Below are 22682 nucleotides of genomic sequence, written 5' to 3'. Positions count from 1 at the left end.
CCGAAGGTTTTGGTGAGTTTTATCGATGTTGATGCTCCTTTTCCGGATATTGACACAGTAAACTCAGGTAAATAGCACTATCAAGGTACTAGCTCTACCATATGGGTACAGATTTGATTTGCTGAATAATAAGGATTCGGCACGGGTAAGTAAGGTTGACAATCGGGTTGGAAAAGCTGTAAGTTACTCTGTTTACCTTTCGAATCTGGTGATGGGTTCGTCATGGGTTCCATGCTCACCCTGGTGTGAAAATAACCTAACTTTTCCACCATTCACTTTGCCTCTTCTCTCTTTTGAAGATCTCTGTAATTTTTTGCCACCACCACCCGCCTTGTTGGAGATTTGTGGTCCATGCGTTTAATTCGAACGGAAATGCGGTTCGAAAGCTGTAAAATCACGTACATATTTTTTCAAATACGAAAGAAATTTTTCTCGAATCTTTTATATATAAGGCCCCTGCTCTTATTTTGAATCTACCATTTTCGTTTGTTATTGCGTTTTACTTTCGTTCTCCCCAGCACGTTAAGAGACCTAGAATATACCCACGAATAAGCATGCCTCTCATAAGACACGACTAAAATCGATAAGCCCGAAGGTTCGTGGAGTCAACAAAGTGTTTATCATGGACAATGACTCTCCATATCTGTAAAAGTCCCTAGTATCTGCGGAGAGGATCTTTGCAACAACAAAACCTACTTGAAAAAATGTAATTACCAACGGCCCCTGGTTGGCAGCGAGAAATACACTCGCCTACTTCCACACATATCACTGTCGCCATCGTCGTTGTCAGCATATTTAGTGGCATCTGTAAGAAGATGAGATTTCTGACGTTTAACTTTGCTTAGAGAAACGTTTTTTAATATATTACGATACCGGTTATCCCATCACTTAAATTGGGGACAATCTGGTATTTAGACCACTACCCCAATTCGATGGCATCTGAACCAAAATATAGAAGAAAAATCCGATGTAACACTCTTTATAGGAACAGCATAGCCTAATTAAAAAGAGATATTTATAGATCTCATGAGTGCATACTTTTAGGCGTTACTTGAGTTGATTAACAGAAGAGGGCCAAACAATCAGTTGGAAGCAAATTCTTCAACACTAAAGTTTTCTTTACTAAACTAGTTTTTCTGTAAACAGATGTTTTCTGCCATCAGCTATCAATATTTAAGTCATTTGTGACAAAACCGGATTACAAAAGTCTCAAGTGAGTATACTTTTAGGCACTAATACAAAAAGCATAAAAAAACTACTTGCAGCGACTTACCTCCAAGGAGATTTAGGTGGAAAAATTTTAGAAATATGGTTTTTCAATTAGAAGAAAATTTTTCTAAGCGGGGACGCCCCTCGACAAAGCTTGGCAAGCACACTCCGAGTGTATTTCTTCCTTCCATTTATTTATTTTTTTTTTTTATTTGCCAGACCACTGCCGAGGCGCGTTCCCACTAAGAAAAACTTTTTACTAATTGAAAGAAATTTCTTTCTCAATTTTAATGGTGCTTTGCTCAGGAAGTGTATTATACTCATGAAATCTTAAAAAATAATTAAAATCCCAATATATATCGACTGCTGATTAGAATATCGCCCTATCTCGGCTGCCGTTTCGAAAACGCCTTATTATTGGAAAACTTTTGAATAACGGCCTAACTCTGAATTTGGTTGAAGAATGCCATAACTCCGAATTCGTTTCAAAAATACCTTATCTAATATAAAATTCAATACATTTTGATATTGGCTGGAGTCAGAAATCTCTGAGATATGGCGTTCTTGAACTAAATTTTTTGATGGAACGTTTTTGAAACAAGTTCTGAAACAGGTCGCTATTCATATGAATTATATAATACGATGTTTTCGAAACGGCAGCTGAGATAGAGTGACATTTCACTCAGCAGTCGATATAAAGTAAGAATGAGTTCTTAATACGAACAAATTTTAGTTGTATTTCCTTCACAAACGGTCCAGTCTCATAATAATTTTCGATCTACTAATAGTTTTAAGAACAACTATATAGCTCCACATTAAAGAGCACAATGAAATGCTGAACAGGCAGTTTATGCTAAACTATCCCAAAACCTGGACACCCTAGCGTGCAATTACTTAATCTGACCCCACCTCCACGGGGGTTTAGGGAATATCTCCATAAACAGTGTGATCAGATTGATTCAGATTAACATAAGAAGGCCCTAGAAAAAGTCTACACAAAATCAGTAAACGCCTTTTCCAGGTCGCGCCCGGTGAACCCTGTTATCAGTATACAATATCCTACTCTTGCAAAAGAAGAAAGCACATTACCTACTGTAACAGTTTTAACTCTTACTTGTAAAGGATCAACACTGACATAAATAATGTATGTCCTGCATCTGACACCAACCGTCTTTTCAATTTTAATGTTGAGCCTACACCTCTAACACCAATCTAGCTTTGATCCACCCCTGTTGAAACTGCCAGTTTCCTTGGGCTCCAGTTAGGCGACTTTGATGACAATAGTCGTGCCCATTGAATATGGGAAGCACTGCTAAGACAGCAACAACAACTATATAGATCGTCAAATATAAAATCATATTACAGGTAAGGCTCTATGCTGCGCGTCAAACACACTTCACACATCACACCCAAACTGTTCTACTGTTTACAAAATCATACAAGTCGGTCTTAATCTTTGTTAGATGTTCACATATTAATACTTGCTATCATATCTATACTGTCACAAACCTCGACACCCTAGCATACAATTGTCTGATCTGTCCCCGCCTACACGGTGGTTAGGGGAACATCTCTATAAGCAGTATGATCCAGACTGATCCAGAAAGGCATAAAGAGGCCCCTAGGCAAAATCTGCACAGAATCGGTTTACGCCTTTTCCAGGTCGTGCCCCGGTTAACCCTGTTATCAATATACAATATCCTACCCTTGCAGAAGAAGAAAGGACACTACGAAAGGACCAATCAGCAATCTCCCTACGGTCCGCCCCTGTTGAAAATGCCAGTTTCCTCGGACTCTCTTTAGGAGCTTTGATGACAATTTGTGAGTAGTCGTGCTTATTGAATGTAGCGAAGCACTGTTAACACAACAACAACAACTATATAGATCGTCAAGTATAAAATCATATTATAATTAGGGCTCTGTGCTGCAAGGCAAACGTTCTACACATATCAGACCCAAACTGATCTATTGTTTGGAAAATCATTAAGGTCGTAATCTTCGTTAGAGATTGGCATATCTATACTTCCTATTACTTCCTTAAATGATATTGAACATTTTATAATAGCTTTTAATTGATTATAACAGAACAAGTTGATTAATATGCAAACCACATACAGGCCAACGAATTTAATTGAATGTCATTGTCCTTTGAAAAACTAATAAATATAGGTAGCAATAAACACTTTATATTATTCTTCCCTTTTGTGTGGTCGTTGAATGCATTATCGTAAATTTCTATGCAAAGTTGCAACACAACAGCAACAAATAAGGTAATGCTACGCTAACACGTCTCATATAAATGTTCAACACGATATTCGTTAGCTGTCTAGTGCAATGTGGCAAAAATGGTTAGAAGCATAAAGATAACAAGTGTAGGAAAGTGTCGAACTTAAAACGAAATTGTGTTTAGTATACCCAATGCATAATTAGACGGCAAACAGAGTTTGGAAGCGATTTGCATCTAAGTAATTAAGTAATTAAGGAAATTTAAATAACTGTAAGCATAGCTGATATAATTAAATTAGACTATCCGCAGGCTTCAAGCGCAGGTTTCAAGCGCATCTATGTTCATTAGCTATCAACTGGGTATAAAATTAAATAAAGTGCATGCATATAAATAAATATCAATAGCCTTGCAGGCATCAGAAACTTGTTGTGCGTTTGTTGTTTGCCATTAAAAAGTTCGCTCAGCCTTTTGTTGTTTCAAGTTTATTCGCTTGTAAATAATGTTTACTTCGAAGCCAAATCAATATTTTCTATCTATTTTTGGAAAGTTAACAAACTAAAAACTTGCGAGGGTGCAGTCTTATAGGGAAGCATGAAGGGAAGTAAATATGTCTTTGAGCAGAGCTGCTCAAAATCTATACGCTTATAGCACTTTTGTTTTTAGTTTGTTTTGCCCTAAAGAATGGGGCAGGTACAAAATAACACTTCGGATATAAAAAAAATTTTAAAAGCACTACCATATGCCCCACATATTACAAAAGTGCCTGAATTCCATATGAAAGTGCAAAGAAAAAGCACTTCCATGTGAAGCCAAAGCACTTCGGTATGATATTCAAATTTACATTCATATATTGACAAACAAAAAATGTTTCAAAAATATTGTAGCACTCCGAAAAATTTTAATTAAAAATGTATGCATCAAAATTCTTTAAACATAAATAAAAATTTAATTTATAATTTTTTTTTTTTATAATTTTGTTTTTTTTTTGTAATTTAAAAAAGTTTCAGTGTAAATATTATTTTCTATATGTATTGTGATTTGCACTTCAATATAAAAATTTTTCAACAGCCCTATGTTAGAGTGTTGGTAGGTTTAAAAGCCCTGAAACGAGTTGTACTAGTTCCAAACTAGTACAAAACTATCGCATTAGAAAGAGGCATTACACCTTTTCTTATTGAATCCATATGAAGTCAAGGCACTTCGGTATGATATCCAAATTTACACTAACATATTGACATAAGTTGTATTCATATGAAAGTGCCTGAATTTCATATGAAAGTGCAAAGAAAAAGCACTGCCATATGAAGCCAAGGCACTTCTGTATAATATTCAAATATACACTAACATATTGAACACAAAAAATGCATACTTTGGATATAAAAAAAATTTTAAAGCACTACCATATGCCCCCACATATTAACTCGATTCATATAAAAGTGCCTGAATTCCATATGAAAGTGCAAAGAAAAAGCACTTCCATGTGAAGCCAAAGCACTTCGGTATGATATTCAAATTTACATTCATATATTGACAAACAAAAAATGTTTCAAAAATATTGTAGCACTCCGAAAAATTTTAATTAAAAATGTATGCATCAAAATTCTTTAAACATAAATAAGAATTTAATTTATAATTTTTTTTTTTATAATTTTGTTTTTTTTTTTTTAATTTAAAAAAGTTTCAGTGTAAATATTATTTTCTATATGTATTGTGATTTGCACTTCAATATAAAAATTTTTCAACAGCCCTATGTTAGAGTGTTGGTAGGTTTAAAAGCCCTGAAACGAGTTGTACTAGTTCCAAACTAGTACAAAACTATCGCATTAGAAAGAGGCACTACACCTTTTCTTATTGAATCCATATGAAGTCAAGGCACTTCGGTATGATATCCAAATTTACACTAACATATTGACATAAGTTGTATTCATATGGAAGTGCCTGAATTTCATATGAAAATGCAAAGAAAATGCACTGCCATATGAAGCCAAGGTACTTCTGTATAATATTCAAATTTACACTAACATATTGAACACAAAAAATGCATACTTTGGATATAAAAAAAATTTGAAAGCACTACCATATGCCCCCACATATTAACTCGATTCATATAAAAGTGCCTGAATTCCATATGAAAGTGCAAAGAAAAAGCACTTCCATGTTAAGCCAAAGCACTTCGGTATGATATTAAAATTTACATTCATATATTGACAAACAAAAAATGTTTCAAAAATATTGTAGCACTCCGAAAAATTTTAATTAAAAATGTATGCATCAAAATTCTTTAAACATAAATAAAAATTTAATTTATATTTTTTTTTATAATTAAATTTTTTTTTTCAATTTAAAAAAGTTTCAGTGTAAATATTATTCTGAATATGTATTGTGATTTGCACTTCAATATAAAAATTTTTAACAGCCCTATGTTAGCGTGTTCGTAGGTTTAAAAGCCCTGTATTTGTACTAGAGTTGTACTAGTTCCAAACTAGTACAAAACTATTGCATTAGAAAGAAGCACTACACCTTTTCTTACTGTTTCCATATGAAGCCAAGGCTTCTTCGGTATGATATTCAAATTTACACTAACATATTGAACACCAAAAATTCATACTTTGGATATTAAAAAAATTTGAAAGCACTACGATATGCCACCACATATAAACTCGATCCATATAAAAGTGCCTGAATTCCAAATAAAAGTGCAAAGTAAAAGCACTTCCATGTGAAGCCAAAGCAGTTCGGTATGTTATTCAAATTTACATTCATATATTGACAAACAAAAAATGTTTCAAAAATATTGTAGCACTGCGAAAAATTTTAATTAAAAATGTATGCATCAAAATTCTTTAAACATAAATAAAAATTTTATTTATAATTTTTTTTTATAATTTAATTTTTTTTTTTTTTTTTTTTCAATTTAAAAAAGTTTTAGTGTATATATAATTTTGTAAATGTATTGTGATTTGCACTTCAATATAAAGCTTTTGAACGGCACTGTGTTAAGGTTTCCGTAGTTTTAAGAGCCTTGCAACGAATTGCATTAGCTCCATACTAGCACAAAACTATCGCATTAGGAAGGGGCACTACACCCTTTCTAACTGTTTCCATATGAAGCCAAGGCACTTCGGTATGATATTCCAATATGCACGAACCTATCGACAACAAACGTTTTTTTCAAAAATACTAGCACTGCGCAAAAATTCTACTTAAAAATCTACTAATTAAGGGGAGCATAAAAATTCTTTAAACATTTGAAATATTTTTTTTTTTTTTTTTTGAAATTTAAAAAAGTTTCAGTGTATATATAATTTTGTATATGTATTGTGATTTGTACTTCAATATAAAAATGTTAAAGTTTCCTTAGTTTTATGAACCCTGCAATGAATTGCACTAGTTCCAAACTAGTGCAAAACTATCGCAGTAGGGAGGGGTACACCTTTTCTAACTATTTCGAAATTATGGCTGCCAACAGTGACGTTGTTGATTTTTTGCCCAATGACAGCAATTATTTGTAAATTGAATACCTTTCAAAATCAGTGTTGTCAAGTTTCCAGTTTTAGTACGAATTTGGGGTTCATCTGGAAAGCGTAAGCTATCCACAGCTCAGCTAAAAATATTTCTAGGCTTGGTTTGGTTGAGATGGAAACAAAAAACCGGCTGGATGAATGGCTTGACGCTCCCCTGTTTATGAACTTTTGAAGTTGGGAAGGGCAGAGCATCATTGGGCCTGTCTTAAGGATAGCTTTTGTCCTCCCAACATAAAGTGACAAACAGTTTTGAAATACTTATTACTGATTTTGTGCCTGGCGTGATGCCATTAGAAACCCAAATTATTACTGATTTTGTGCCTGGCGTGGTGCTATTTAAAAACAAAACCAAAAATTAACATTGTTACGAGAAATAACGGAATTTAAATATAATTGAATAACGGAATAACGGAGGAATATGTGAAATGAAACGAGAATTTACAAAGACCATTTTCATTTTCTACCTGGCAATATGGTCATAGACCACTGCCATAAATTCCAAAACCCAAAAAAAAAGTTTCCAGTTTTAAATTTGCACTGCTTAAGTCTCCGCTTTCTCTTCCAACGCCTCCATTCTGTGTGCAATTAACTGAATTAAAATTAATTAAGAGGTGTCTGTAAATGAAACCGCAATATCCATTTCTTTCTTATGTCTCCGCTTAAAATTATCTCCTCACTCAAACCTCTTTCATCGGAAGTCAAAAGGGACCATTCCATTTTCCGTCACTTTTTCTTATCATTCGCTGCCATCAAGAATAACTAATTCATTAGTGAATTTACTTTAGCTTTGAAGTGGCGCCCTGCCATAACATGTCAAAATGGGTTTTAAGAAAGCAAATAAAAGGAAATATAATGAAAAATACTATAATAAAAAGAAAAACTACAAAATATAGAAGACGCCTTTGCGGAAATGACAACACACGAACATAAAAACAGGAAGCCATCAGAGCAATGAAGTATGAACAAGCCTAAGCAGCTAAGCAGGCTTGCAGACATGTCGTCCGTTAAGAAAACTCCTTTTTCACGAAATAAGCTACTCGCATTTTTTGTCGTAATGAAAAGTTTCATGTTTCATTGCTAAGAGTCAACCGACGCACAGCACAAAGAATATGAGCTGCACTAAAAAAAAAACCTTTTGATGGCAGGAAGTGGTAAGAGAGCACAGAGCAACTGCTTTTGAATTCATTTGTCAAATGCAGCAGTAACTGGAGAGCATACACAACTGAAATGAATCAAAACAAAAAATTAAGTAAAGTCATCAAACAAAACAAAACAAAAAAAAAATATCACACACAATAAAGGCAACACTGGCGTAGAGAGGAAATGCGACACTGCGTACTTCAGTTGACCATTTCCGGTTACGGCTACGACTAATGAACAACAAAAAAAGAAATTGAAAAAGAAAAAAAAGTAACGAAATGTTTAAATGAATGAGTTGGTGAATAAATGAATTGCCAACATGACAACAACAACAACAGCAAGAACAACAAATGAAGTTGCTTGAAATGTGATAGCCAAGCGGTTGGGGTGCGGCAAAAATGTGAAATGTGCAACAATAAGCAAAATTAATTTCATTAATGTGACTCGTCAGCTGGCGGATTTTCCATCAGGCACAGACTACAACGAACAGATCTGCATTATTTATGAGGTTATAAAGAAGTAATGAAAGGATTTGTGTTTTTACAAGTTGACAAATAAGGCTTGCGGATTGGAAGTAGTGAGAGGTGGTGACTTTGGAAAAGATGTGGCATAGCGATATAAATTCTTTATTCTCATAATATAACATAACATAACTTAACATATCATAACATAACATAACATAACATAATACAAAATAACTTCATATTACAGAACACAACATAACATATCAATACATTATGTAACATACCATAACGTAACCTAACATAATATAACCCAACATAACATAATAGGGGGACTCATGATAGCATATAAACTTATAAGGTGTAAAATTATATCCATTTACACACGCGGTTATATGAACGCACCTAGTAATACTCTTGATAAACTTGATTGTTTTTCAGCTGTATTATTGCCAAACAAATTTTTTTGATTGTTATACAAATTTAAAAATACCAAGATTAAGTGAAAAATCAAAACTAAAACGCCTTTACTTGCTGATGTTGGAGATTTCTGATGAAAATGCCGTCTGTAATGTCTGCAAGGTTGCATTCCTTTGAGTTTACCGCGTTTACACAATGAAATGTGCGCGTAAATTTATACAAATTGTGTAAATGATTTTTCATACAAAATTTGACAGCTCGTGCGTAAACTAGATAAATTTATACGTTTACACACTTTATAAGGCATTTATACGGTTACATGAGTCCCCCTAGTATAATACATTATAACTTAACATTAGATAACATAACATACCATTACATTTTTTACCGTGGGAGGAGAAAATGCTCTATGCAGTGACCGCGATGTTTTAAACCTAACTGCGAAACTCTCCGAGTTTGGAACTACCTCTCTCTTTTTAAGGGATAACCAATAAAACCGCACCTTCAGCGGCCTGCGAAATTACCCGTGCCTTGTACCGCATTTGATATTACTTGACATACGCACGCGAACTACGTTCATTGGCTACTCAGACGCTGATGGAATAGGCAGCTATCTTGTCATTTGGTGCTTAAAATATGCCTCAAATACCGGCTGGCCGTATCCCATCTGTCGCTCCGGCAGATCATATTATTGATGACACTTCCCAAGGATAGGTCGCCAAGTATATATTCTAACCCTGTTCGCTGTTGGACGAAGTGTTCTGTGGTGTCATTTGCAGAAGTAACCATGTTCAATTCGGCATTGGATCAGGTAAATGTCTGGCTTTCGATGTGGTCGCTTTAACCCTGGGCTTGGTTCAGGAAGTAATTCCCTAGTTCATTTTACTGTGATGTTGCCAGAGCACTGAACTGCGCTTATCAACCGCTTGAGTCCCCCGATCTACTGTCGTATATTGCTTTTCTCAACCAGAGGATATATATTTAATTTAAGTTGATATCGGTATGGTTCCCGCAACGACAGAGACAGCTTCTGCCAGGCCCGTGCGATAAACCGAAGCTATTCGCAGCGTCTCTCTAGATTGAGCCGTGGTAAGGGCGGTTTGGTGCTTCCGGTATTTCATTGCGTCTGCTTCGATTTCTACACCGTATAACGTTACCTTACCTAAGAATTACAAAACGACAAACGAAATTGGCCTCAACAAACCGTAATGAAAGATCGTGACTTGCATATAAAAAGTAGAACACACAAAAAATTACAAACAAAAAAATTACAAAAAAATTTTCGAAAAACAGTTGATAATTATACACACAAAACCCAACAAAAGAGTTATTAAAATTTGCAGAAATTTCATTAAGGTATGCTTAAACGGCTATTATGTAACTTCCCTGCAAAAAATCGTGCGATTAATCTCTAAAGGGTTTGATCTCCAATTGATCTCTTTTGTCTACCTTTGGGCATAATTGATCCCCTTTAGTCTCTTTTGGGTAGAGTTGGGATAAGTCAGTTTGAAATCTATGTAGCCCATTTTAAAAAATGAAAAAAAAACGGCAACGATATGAGTAAAATAAAAAATATTACATGTAATTGAATCGAATTACTTAAGAAAAATACGGAGCCCTGTATTAAACCTAAATTACTAGAACTTAACGAGTGCTTTTTCAATATAAGCCGGAAATGAAACAAAAACAATTTTAATTATTATTTAATAATTTGGGAAAAATTTAAACAACGTGACATCAGGGCGGACAAGGCGATAGCTGTTTCGATCATACCTTTTAAACCTCTACAAAGCGTTTTCTCCCGGGAGTGGGATTTGAACCTGTACTCCTACGATGGTTGAAGTGTTACAAACGCATTCAACCACTTCATGCCTTAGTTGTTGTAATCTTTATCTCAATTGCCTTCTTTGCATATTTTATACCAGGGATGCACCTTAACGTTAAGCTAATCGTTTATCAAAAAATGTCCACCGTTTCCGTTGAAACACTTCGAAATATTATCGATAAAGAAATTATCAAGGTAAATTGTATTTCGTTTTTAACCGAAACGAAAAGCTTTCGTCAACGTTAAAAACGTTAACAAAAACGTGATGCTTTATGTTTGAATTGTGCTGGCAATGCTATAGCCATGGTGAAGCCGTAAGGTGGTAACAGCGAGCGGACATACATACAAACTCCATGTAATTTGTTTGTGTAATTCGTTGGGGGTAATGCCAAAAATACTCTGAGAAATGTTCGTACTGTCAAAATTTATGAGAAAAGTTGCAATCAGCTTGGCTAATGCTTTCACCTTTAATGATTCCGCCATCAATCAGCTTTGCCAGCATAGTTTTAAAATTAATAATCAGCATAAACGTTTTGATTTCGTTTTGATATGGCAGAAAACGAAACAAAATCATTTCGTTAATTTGACGTTCTTAACGTTAATAAACGAAACGAAATTACTTTGTTTCATTTATTAACGTTAATTATCGTAACGAAATGATATCGGTTCGTTGGTTAAGCATGCCTGCTTTATTCTTTTGTACTGTACATACTTTGCATGTAATCATGTGTTAAAGATAAGCGGCAATTACCCACCGACGTGTGCCGTACGTATGGACGTTTGTCGTACAAAACACGTTTGACCGAACCCTCAAGCCCGTAGGAATCAATGTGTGCGTCTGTGTACATGTACATAACATATTTGTGTGTGTATTGTTTACAGATAAGCACTGTTGCCATTGAACATTTTGCATGCATGCTTATGGAAACATCAACTTTTTCCAATTTAATTTTTGATGTTGTAAAAGGCTGGAATTAATATTAAATAAATATAAATAGATTACATATTTATAATCTGTACTTTTACAAAATTATTTCGAATTATTTTCACAATTTTTCAAACTTTAATTAGGTGTTTCTGCATAAAACTGCAAACGGTCACTTTTAGCACAATTAGCGCACAAAAGTTTACTAGGCAACTCTGTCTAGTGAGAGAGCGATCAGCTGACACGTTCTTACGGATAAAATCAAAATTTTTTTTATTTCTACGTTCCGGGCTACGTACGTACGGGCGTTGCACGTCGGTGAGTTTTCGTTTACATTACATACTCATAAGATAGGTCGTGACACGTTTTTGGTACGTACGTTCGTGAGTAACTGCCGCAATATGCTTGTTGTTGCGGCGGTTTCAAAAAACTGGTATTTTTGCTTTTGTTCTATTTATAGAACTACAAAGAATTAACCAGTGTTGTATATTTGTATGAATTAAGCAGGGGTTCCCTTATTGAAGCAATTTTTAACTTTTATAAGTGATTTAATAATTTGGGAAAAATTTAAACATCGTGACATCATATAAAGCGATCAAAACTGGTATTGGTCGCATACTCCTTTGCGAATCAACCCGGATTAATCCTAGACTAATCGCATTTTTGCAGGGTTGTGGATAATTTCATACATACACACATTCATATGTGTGAACATACATTAAAAAAACCCTTTAGGAAAATGACAGCTGACAGTATGCTTGGTGTATGCGTTCATATCGATGACATTTCCAAATTCAAGTTATCTCCAGAGCCTGTAAGCTTGGCGTAACATATTACTGATGATTTGATGTGACATCACCACTTCCTTATGTTGCATATATGCAATATCTTTCGTTTCGTTCAAGGCATGTGCATGTCACGAAAAACAATGACTATTTTTTTAGTAAATCTATCAGATACCAGCATGCATTTCATCTGCAGGATAGGCATCGGTGTAATAATTTCCTACAGGGTATGAACACGCATACTCACATTTTTACAAAAACAGCTATTAATAATTTATTAACGCAGACCATATAATGCGGCAGTTACGTACCAAAAACGTGTCAGCTGACACGACCTATCTTATGAGTATGCAATATAAACGAAAACTACCGACGTGCAACGCCCGTACATACGTAGCCCGGAACGTAGAAATCAAAATAATTTTGATTTTATTCCATAAGAACGTGTCAGCTGATCGCTCTCTCACTAGACAGAGTTGCCTAGTAAACTTTTGTGCGCTAATTTTTGACCGTTTGCAGTTTTATGTAAAAACACCTAATTAAAGTTTGAAAAATTGTGAAAATAATTCGAAATAATTATGTAAAAGTGCAGATTATAAATATGTAATCTATTTATATTTATTTAATATTAATTCCAGCCTTTTACAACATCAAAAATTAAATTGGAAAAAATTGATGCTTCCATAAGCATGCATGCAAAATGGTCAATGGCAACAGTGCTTATCTGTAAACAATACACACACAAATATGTTATGTGCATGTACACAGACGCACACATTGATTCCTACGGGCTTGAGGGTTCGGTCAAACGTGTTTCGTACGACAAACGTTCGTACGTACGGCACACGTCGGTGGGTAATTGCCGCTTAAGTGAGTGATTAGCGGTTAAGCGTGGATAAAAAGTGAAAGAGCAAGAGGGAAGCTATACAATTTTCAAACTGATAACAAAGTAGAAAAAAAGTGATTTGAATGAATTTCTTTATCAAAAACAAGCAGCTGTGGTAGTGTTATGCCTTATAATTGAAAAATTACAAAACAATGATTTAATTAATGTGTTAAATTTAACTCATTTAAATGCAAAATTTAGAATACATACAAACATGTTTGTATATATGGGGTATTCCATCCCATTTCAACCAATTTTGAACCCGACCCCTTTAGAATTGGCTGAAAGTTTTTCTTCTTTTTCTAGCTTACGAAAGACGTTTTTCAGAATTTTTTCATCCAACTCAAAAAAGTTATGAATTAAAAAAAAAAACACCGTTTTTGTTTTCAAAATGCTATAACTTTTTCAAAAATTGACCGTTTGGGATCCTTTTTTTTCAATTTATTTTTAAATGTACTTTTCGGAAAAAATACAAAAAAAAATTTTTAATTTTTTTTTTTTTTTCAATTAAATAAAAGAAAAATAATCGGCCCTCCGGGATTAGTGGGGATGATTGCAGAACTGATTGAAGTTTTTTAGTTTAAAAATTTTTTTGTGTTTTTTCCGAAAAGTACATTTAAAAACAAATTTCTTAAAAAAAAAGATCCCAAACGGTCAATTTTTGAAAAAGTTATAGCATTTTGAAAACAAAAACGGGGTTTTTTTTAAAATTCATAACTTTTTTTGAGTTGGATGAAAAAATTTGAAAAAATTTTGAAAAACATCTTTCGTAAGCTAGAAAAAGAAGAAAAACTTTCAGCCAATTCTAAAGGGGTCGGGTTCAAAATTGGTCGAAATGGGATGGAATACCCCATATACATAAGTTTTTATGTAAATGAAAATATAAAATTATTAAAAATTTCATGGTTCAATCTCAGTGTCGTGGTGATATTCCTCGTAGTAGCAGCTTAAGATACGGCTTAGAATTTCGAAACAAACTCTTTTAATATTTTCTACTTGAGTATTCTTAAAAATTTTGTATAAAGTGCGTGACAAATGAAGAGTGAAAAAATTGGAATCATAGGCAGGTGAGTGAGGATAATGAAAATCAGTGAAAGCGGAAAAAGTGAAAGTGCCTTGTGTTACTCCATAAAATAGTGGTGACGGGGTTGCGTAGTAGTCATATTGTTTCAAATTAAATCGATTGCGATGTTGGCAAAAACCAAAACTAAACCGTGACGAAAACACTTTTGCTTGTTCCGGCCGAAAAGTTGCACATTCAAGCATTAAATCGTTCGATGATTTACGAAATCATCCTCCAGCATTCTGAACCGTGGAGCATCAGAATCGTAATTAATATTGATAGCTTAGTCTTGGTATATCTTATTATCTCAATAGGCCGCCAAAAGAATCTCAGTATTCGTTATTTCCCGCGATTCAGATGATCCTTATCTAAAAAAAGTTTTGTGCGATCTTGAGAGATGTCAAGATCTGCAAATCTGTAACCGCCGGTACCAGAGTTGAACTCTGCGCTCTTAAATCTACCCATCTCTTCTATTATAGGTAAAACTCTTTAGTTATGGTAGCGTTTGGCCAGAATCCCATCCACCACTTTTTTAAATGTTCCAACTTCCGTTTGATAAGCTTGACCTTGGACTTACATTGAGCTACTGACAGAACCACCTCTTCCAAGCACTACCTCACTTTATTGATTCATCCGTGAACCCATTTATATGTCCACTAATCCAAACAGTTCCTTTTCGAAGTTCTCTCGAGGGAATGACGAAGATGACGCTTGTAAGGGTGGCAGTTGTTGGCGCCCAGTGGACTGTCCACTTTGAGATAAAGTCGTAACTAGTAAGAACGATAGAGTGCCTAAGGTCAACAAGCCCTCAATACGAAGGCTGAAGAGCAAATATTCCAGCGAAAGTATGTTCCTCATGATCGCTGCTGATACCAATCATCGCTTCCCGCTATACATTTTGATAATACCCATCTTTTCTAGCGGACTCCGCCAGACCAGCAATGCTTGGAGCTAGTCCTTAGCTCCTGCCCAGCTTGGGTCCCTGCAGTACTGCATGGTAATCGTTGTCTTCCCAGCTCTATCATCCAATAAGGCCTCCAGGATAGTTTTCTGTCCTCTATAATAAAAAGGATATTCTTGCGGTATTTCCCTTATCGGCAGAGTCTTGAGGCCGGTAAATAACAATTTCTTTTCATCTGGACTTATATTCGGTTCACATAGCTCAGTCCATTCAACTATAGTTTCCAAAAAATATCGCTGAATATATCCAGAAATTTACTTCTACGAAGAATTTCAGCTCATATTCGTAGACAACCAGTTGGTAGCCACTGGTTTATAGCTTTACCAGGACCTCGTTCCCAACCACAATGCAGAACAAACTAGACAAAACTCCCCTAAACCCGCTGTGGCGTCGCTATGCACACTCTTCTATCGACCGTGGGTCCACAAAGTTGTTTGCGACAGTTTTTGCACAGCTTTTTGCTTCATAGTGAATTCAACCAGACACCGAAGCCCACCAGATCTTGAGCATGACATTCTTAAATGTCACTTTGATATATAGAATGGCACTCAAAGCTGGCACTTTGGAATGGCACTTTTATGCTCCAGAGAAACTTCTATTTGTTTTGCATTGGAATGAAGAGTTGATTCAGTTATCTGCAAAAACATGTGTGCTGCCGACAGCAAATTCCGAGAGCTCTGTCTCGTGTATGCCAATCAACCAGACGCTTCAAATCTTTAAGTGCTCATATTGAGTGTCTGATTGGTGTAAAGTAAAAAAAAAAATAAATGTAAGGCGCGATAACCTCCGAAGAGATCTAAGGCCGAGCTTCTCTTCCAATTTGCGTCGTGCTCCTCTTGATTTTTCCCTACAAATTGGCCGGACGGGACCTACATGTTTTATGCCGACTCCGAACTCCTTGCAGATGGCAGATGAGTTTTCACTGAGAGCTTTTCATGGCAGAAGTACAATCGGAGCGCTTGCCAGACACTGCCGAGGGGCGACCCCGCTTAGAAAAATTTTCTTCTAATTGAAAAATCTTATTTCTAAAATTTTGATGTTGCTTTGCCCGGGAGTTGAACCCAGGGCATACGGTATGATAGGCGGAGCACGCTACCATCACACCACGGTGGCCTTAAGATATATACGAGAGCCGATATCGCCCTTTGGAATGAATGTATCTTTGACTTTGTTCCAAAGTTCCAGTTTGTAGTCCAGGAAATAAGAGTAAATAAAGAGTCAATTATGTCATCCGGCCTCTGAGACTCTTTTGGCTTGAAAGAACTAATAAAGCATACAATTAGTCTGTCCCTAAGAAAGTTGGCGGGCTTTGCCTGCTCACAGCTCCAACCATCGCTAGCGATATATGCAAAGGTTTCTGTGCACATGAGGAAAATGGTTTTCGTACACAAGCATCAGGCATTCTTCGCCATTCATCTTCCAGTCACTTTAAATTCACGTAGATTTTTATATGTTTCGCCCTCTATTTTTTCATCGAACTGAACTGTTGAAGTGCGCTTTTGTCGCCACCATTAGATGAAATTTCACTTATAAGCTTTTCATGGTAGGAATATACGAGTGCGATGCTGCTTTGAAAAATTGGTTTCTAATTTTTCAAAATTTTGATGTGGCTTTGCCTGGATATTGCACCAGGACCTTCTTCTCTATCTCTTTTGGACTTATCAATCATTTTATCCGTCCTCCTACTTTCTATAGACATATTACCACTAGTCCCATTTTCTGCCTCTCTTATGGTCGTTGAAATAGTTCTTCCATACCTGTAAAGAACATTCACCAATTGTCTCTTCAGTCCGCTCAAAGCAACATCTTCCTCATTTTCGTTGCAGTGGCAGGGGTATCTTAAGACACAGTTCTTATCATCAAATTGCATATTACCTGCTTTCATTAATTTCGTGAGCCATTGACAAAATGTTCAACCTTGCCGCTGCTTGACTGTGGTTCTATTTTTATGCTTCGCACCCTTCCCCTATTATTTTCATCATTATCGCAACTGCCGCCCCTCACCGGGTTAAGTACCTTTTTGCTACCCTTCCTCTTCAAGTTCGTCTAATCGCTTGTGACGCCTTCATCATCCTTCTCTGAATACATTAATCTATCCCCCCCCCCCCTCCTCCTTATTTTGGCTATGAGCTTCTGTTTGTTTCATCCTGGTCATTCGATCCCCTGACGGAGCTTAGTGGTTTAGTATTTAATAGTTATAGGGAAGAAAAACCGTCAGCACCATTATCACCCATCTCTGTATTAAGGTATCGCCACTTCGCGAGGGAACCCATTATTATGACGACTACATTCAAATATAGCCTCATATACTTCCTGGATGTAAATGAACCACAAGCGAAGTGCCTAGACGGAGTTCAGCTAAGCTCTTTTGGCCAGATCCACATTCTCTAGTTCCTCAAAAATGTTTGTGTACTATTTTTTATTTTGCCATAATTTTCTACTTACAGTGGCCTCATTGGTCGTGCTTGGTCTATGCTTTTTGCCTCTGTTGGCTATCAGGTAATGCTCTACGATATACTACCCGAACAAACACGCTCAGCATTAGAAGAAATACAAAAGGAATTGTATGTGCTAAAAGCAAAGAAGGCGTTGCGTGGAAAACTCAGTCCAGCCGAACAGTTTAAGTGCATAAGCGTGACCACTGATATAAGCGAACTAGTGCGCGGCGCCATCTATCTGCAGGAATGTATACCAGAACGCATCGATATGAAACGCGCACTCTATATGCAATTAGCTGAAATTGTTGAACCCGAAACAATTATGGGCAGTTCGACGAGCACCTATATGCCATCGTTGTTTAGTGAGCAAATGCCAAAGCGGCGTGAGAATGTAAGTTGGAACTTTAAAATAAAGATTTCTTGTTCTCTCTTAAGCTTCTTTTGTTTTTAAATATCTAGGTTGTTGTGGCGCATCCACTCAATCCACCCTACTACATACCACTTGTTGAAATTGTACCCGCACCATGGACTAAGCCACACTACGTGACACGCACACGTGAGCTCATGATTGAGATTGGTCAAAAACCTGTTACGCTTTCACGTGAAATCGAAGGTTTTGTGACAAATCGCATCCAATATGCGATACTCAATGAAGTTTGGCGTTTGGTTGGTGATGGTATTGTTAGTGTGGCTGATGTTGATCGTGTAATGACAGAAGGTTTGGGCTTACGCTATGCTTTACTCGGACCACTTGAGACTGGTCATTTGAATGCCAATGATGTGTCGGACTACGTTCAACGTTTTGGTGGTGAAATCTACGCCGTAAGTCAAACATATGGACCAACACCGAAAATGGAGCCAGGTGCAGTTTTGTCAAAGATTGCTGCAGAGTGTGAGGCAATGGTGCCAAAGACACAGATGAAGGCGCGCCGTGAGCAGCGTGATCGATTTTTGCATGAATTGGTTGAGCTCAAAAAGAATTTAAAGTGAGTCGTCTTGTGCAGTAACAGTTGGTGTTCGAGAGCTCACAGATGACTGTGATGACAAAAAATGAAAACAAAAATGCAAAATTATCAGTATCATTAAATTCTTATATTAACTTTGCATGCCGTTATTAAAAGTATAGAAGATTATTAGAATATTCTAAGAAAAAAGTAATCAGAATATCATACTTATGCACATTAAAACTTTGCATCATTCATACAAATATTAATCTGCTTCAATATGCTTACAGCGCATATTCAATATTTTTCATTATAAATGCAGCAACATCATTGAAAGATATCTCGCAAAAATCATATTTATATGCACATGAATTAGATAACATATGAAGCTTTTTATACTCAGTTGAGCAGAGCTCACAGAGTATATTAACTTTGATTGGATAACGGTTTGTTCTACAGTAGGGCGGGTCGATTTAAAAATCGTTCATTGCTCTGTAAAAATCGTATTCTAGGGATCAAAATAAGACACTTTGCCGAAGGAACCATACCTCTAAAACGAACTCTGAAGTCCCCCCTTTGGGTCGAACTTTTGGGTAAGGGCAATTCAATTCTACCTGCTGTGTCTTGTGGTGGCTTAAAAAAAACAACACAAGCATCAGTATCGAAAAAAAATTTGATTGCGCCATGTCCGTCCGCCCGTTAACACGATAACTTGAGTACATTTTGAGGTATCTCTATGAAATTTGGTATGTAGGTTCCTGGGCACTCATCTCAGATCGGTATTCAAAATGAACGATATCGCACTATAACCACGCCCACTTTTTCGATATCGAAAACGTCGAAAAACCGAAAAAGTGCGATAACTCATAACCAAAGACGGATAAAGCGATAACTTGGTAGATGATTTGAACCTATGACGCAGAATAGAAAATTAGTAAAATTGTGCGTGTCACCGCCCATTTTTAGAAGAAGGTAATTTAAAAAGGCGGCCACGGTGGTGTGATGGTAGCGTGCTCCGCCTACCACACCGTATGCCCTGGGTTCGCACCCCTGACAAAGCAACATCAAAAATTTTAGAAATAAGGTTTTTTAATTAGAAGAAAATTTTTCTAAGCGGGGTCGCCCTCGGCAGTGTTTGGCAAGCGCTCCGGGTGTATTTCTGCCATGAAAAGCTCTCAGTGAAAACTCATCTGCCTTGCAGATTCCGTCCGGAGTCGGCATAAAACATGTAGGTCCCGTCCGGCCAATTTGTAGAGAAAATCAAGAGGAGCACGACGCAAATTGGAAGAGAAGCTCGGCCTTAGATCTCTTCGGAGGTTATCGCGCCTTACATTTATTTTTTTATTTTTTTTATAATTTAAAAGTTTTGCAAGCTGTCATTTGGCAGTCGTTGAAGATATCATGATGAAATTTGCCAGGAACATTACTCTTATTACTATATGTATGCTTAAAAAAAATTTGCAAAATCGGAGAATGACTACGCCCACTTTAAAAAAAAAATTGTTTAAGTCGAATTCCAACAAAAAATTTAATATTTTTACAGTATATAAGTAAATTGTGTCAACATTCAACTCCAGTAATGATATGGTGCAACAAAATACAAAAATAAAAGAAAATTTCAAAATGGGCGTAGCTCCGCCCTTTTTCGTTTAGTTTGTCTAAAATACTTTTAATGCCATAAGTCGATCAAAAATTTACCAATCCTTCTGAAATTAGGTAGGGGCATAGATTCTATAACAGTAACTGTTTTCTGTAAAAATGGGCAAAATCGGTTGAAGCCACGCCCAGTTTTTATACACAGTCGACCGTCGGTCCTTCCGCTCGGCCGTTAACACGATAACTTGCGCAAAAATCGATATATCTTTACTAAACTAAGTTCACGTACTTATCTGAACTCACTTTGTACTGGCATAAAAAATGGACGAGTTCCGACTATGACCACGCCCACTTTTTCGACATCGATATGAAATACGAAAAAAGGGATGAAACATGGTAATTGGATTGGTTTTTTTGACGCCAAATATAACCTTGGAAAGAACTTTGTAAAATAGGCGTGATCTACCATATTAAGTAGAAGAAAATGAAAAATTTTTGCAGGGCGAAATCAAAAGCCCTTGGAATTTTGGCAGGAATACTGTTCGTGGTATTACATATATAAATAAATTAACGGTACCCGACAGATGACGTTCTGGGTCACCCTAGTCCACATTTTGTTCGATATCTCGAAAACGCCTTCACATATACAACTAAGGGCCACTACCTTTTAAAACCCTCATTGATACCTTTAGTTTGATATCCATGTTATACAAACACATCCCAGGGTTGCCCTAGGTTCATTTTCCTACATGGTGGGTTTCCTTTATTTGACAAAGGATGAAGGAAAATCGTTCCAAAAAATGTCACGCTTAGTCTACAATTTCGTCGATATTTCCCAAACGTATGTAATATGGAATTAAAACCCACTTATACAAAACCAACGCAGCTAAGCTCTCAGCTGAGTATATAATGTTCGGTTAGAGACGAACTTACCCTTTCTTACTTGTTCGTTATAAATGCAGCAACATCAGTGAAAGATATCTCGCAAAAATCATATTTATATACACATGAATTACATAACATATGAAGCTTTTTAGTATATGCGCTCATCGGAGAATTATGTAAATAAAAGCATACATAAATGGATGCGCTTTAAGGTAACCCTGTAGGAAATTTGTAGCATAATTTTAAATTCATGTTTGATTCAAGGCGACCTGGAGACCTGGTCATATACTCCACTTTTGAAGAACAGTTCATGTTGTTTCACTATCCAAGGCCGGGAAGATCATTCACCCCTAGATCTTAATTGAACTAACTCAAAAATCTAAAATTTCGATGTTATGAGTATCACAGGATTTCTCAGTTCAATACCTATCGAACTGTATTATAGATTTTTGAAACCTCGCGCAATCAGCGAGAAATGCCTTTTTTAGGAAATGGATAGCACCCAGATCATGATAGTAGTAGATTAAATGAGGTTAAGTAGGTCTCTTCAGTTTCTTTGCTTCGCGAAACCTAATATTGTAACCGAGCAAATGTTAGGAGCATCGTCGGTGCTACATGTGTTGTAAAAAGGATGAGGAGAAGGTAATGATGGCTCACCTCATCTGCAACTGTCCGGCACGCAGCGGGGCACGGCAGCACTTTCTGGGTGCTCCATTTCTAGATCATCTCAGACAGGTTGTGGAGCATGACGTCAAGGACCTGGAAGCTTTTATCCCGTCTTCAAAATCGTTCGAAGAGGAAGGGTAATAGTGCATTTTCGTGATATCACAACGGACCTAATATCACTGGCTTAAGTGTGCCCCCGGGCAGCCACCTCAACCTAACCTAACCGAGGAAATCATCAGAGACCTTATTTACAACATACACAAAACAAATGTGGAGCATATTGAATATCCACGTCGATAGCGTTATGATACAGACTGTCTTCCATCTAAAGATGCTGGGTGTAACGTTCGATCAGGATCTAAATTTTGGCGTGCATGCATCGGCAATTGTACCTAAAATATACAGCCGTAATAAAATTCTCAAATCTCTTGCCGGCAGCACTTGTGGTTTTAATTAAGGGACGCTGATTACCACTTACATGTTACGCTTGCGTGCTATGCGTCCACGATATAGTCGCAAATACTAAGGGTTTCTCGCTGAAAGAAAAAAAGGCCTGTCAAAATACCGCTCTGCGTGCTGTCTTCCTATGTTCCCAGAAAAATATCTACATAATGAGGCGCGATTACTCCCCACTAGAGAGAGAAATAAAGTGCTAAAAGACAGGTTATGTTGAATATCCAGAAACCTGAGCATCCAAACAAACATCAGATTGAAGGGCCCCCGCTTC

The 22682-nt window shown here is 36.4% G+C and overlaps 1 protein-coding gene across 1 annotated transcript; it reads left to right on the top strand.

Annotated features, from left to right (window-relative positions):
* The first annotated feature begins 14333 nt into the window (after positions 1–14333).
* On the top strand, positions 14334–20401 carry Had2 (beta Hydroxy acid dehydrogenase 2). The gene is made up of 3 exons (XM_067777424.1): positions 14334–14469; positions 17874–18255; positions 18324–20401. The coding sequence occupies exons 1-3, from the start codon at positions 14438–14440 to the stop codon at positions 18852–18854; spliced, it is 945 nt and encodes a 314-aa protein (XP_067633525.1). The 5' UTR covers positions 14334–14437; the 3' UTR covers positions 18855–20401.
* Positions 20402–22682: the final 2281 nt, after the last annotated feature.

The sequence above is a fragment of the Eurosta solidaginis genome, chromosome 3, assembly GCF_040869045.1.
Source record: "Eurosta solidaginis isolate ZX-2024a chromosome 3, ASM4086904v1, whole genome shotgun sequence".
Classification (NCBI taxonomy): domain Eukaryota; kingdom Metazoa; phylum Arthropoda; class Insecta; order Diptera; family Tephritidae; genus Eurosta; species Eurosta solidaginis.
The sequence above is the reverse complement of the archived record's forward strand: the minus strand, read 5'-3'. Positions and strand labels throughout refer to the sequence as shown.

What these genes read in the sequence shown, in the direction of transcription:
- Had2 (XM_067777424.1), top strand. Translation starts at nt 14,438, where the DNA reads ATGAAGAGTGAAAAAATTGGAATCATAGGCAG. An exon ending in AAAATTGGAATCATAGGCAG is followed by an intron (nt 14,470 to 17,873) that starts GTGAGTGAGGAT and finishes TTCTACTTACAG; the next exon opens with TGGCCTCATTGGTCGTGCTT. An exon ending in TGCCAAAGCGGCGTGAGAAT is followed by an intron (nt 18,256 to 18,323) that starts GTAAGTTGGAAC and finishes TTAAATATCTAG; the next exon opens with GTTGTTGTGGCGCATCCACT.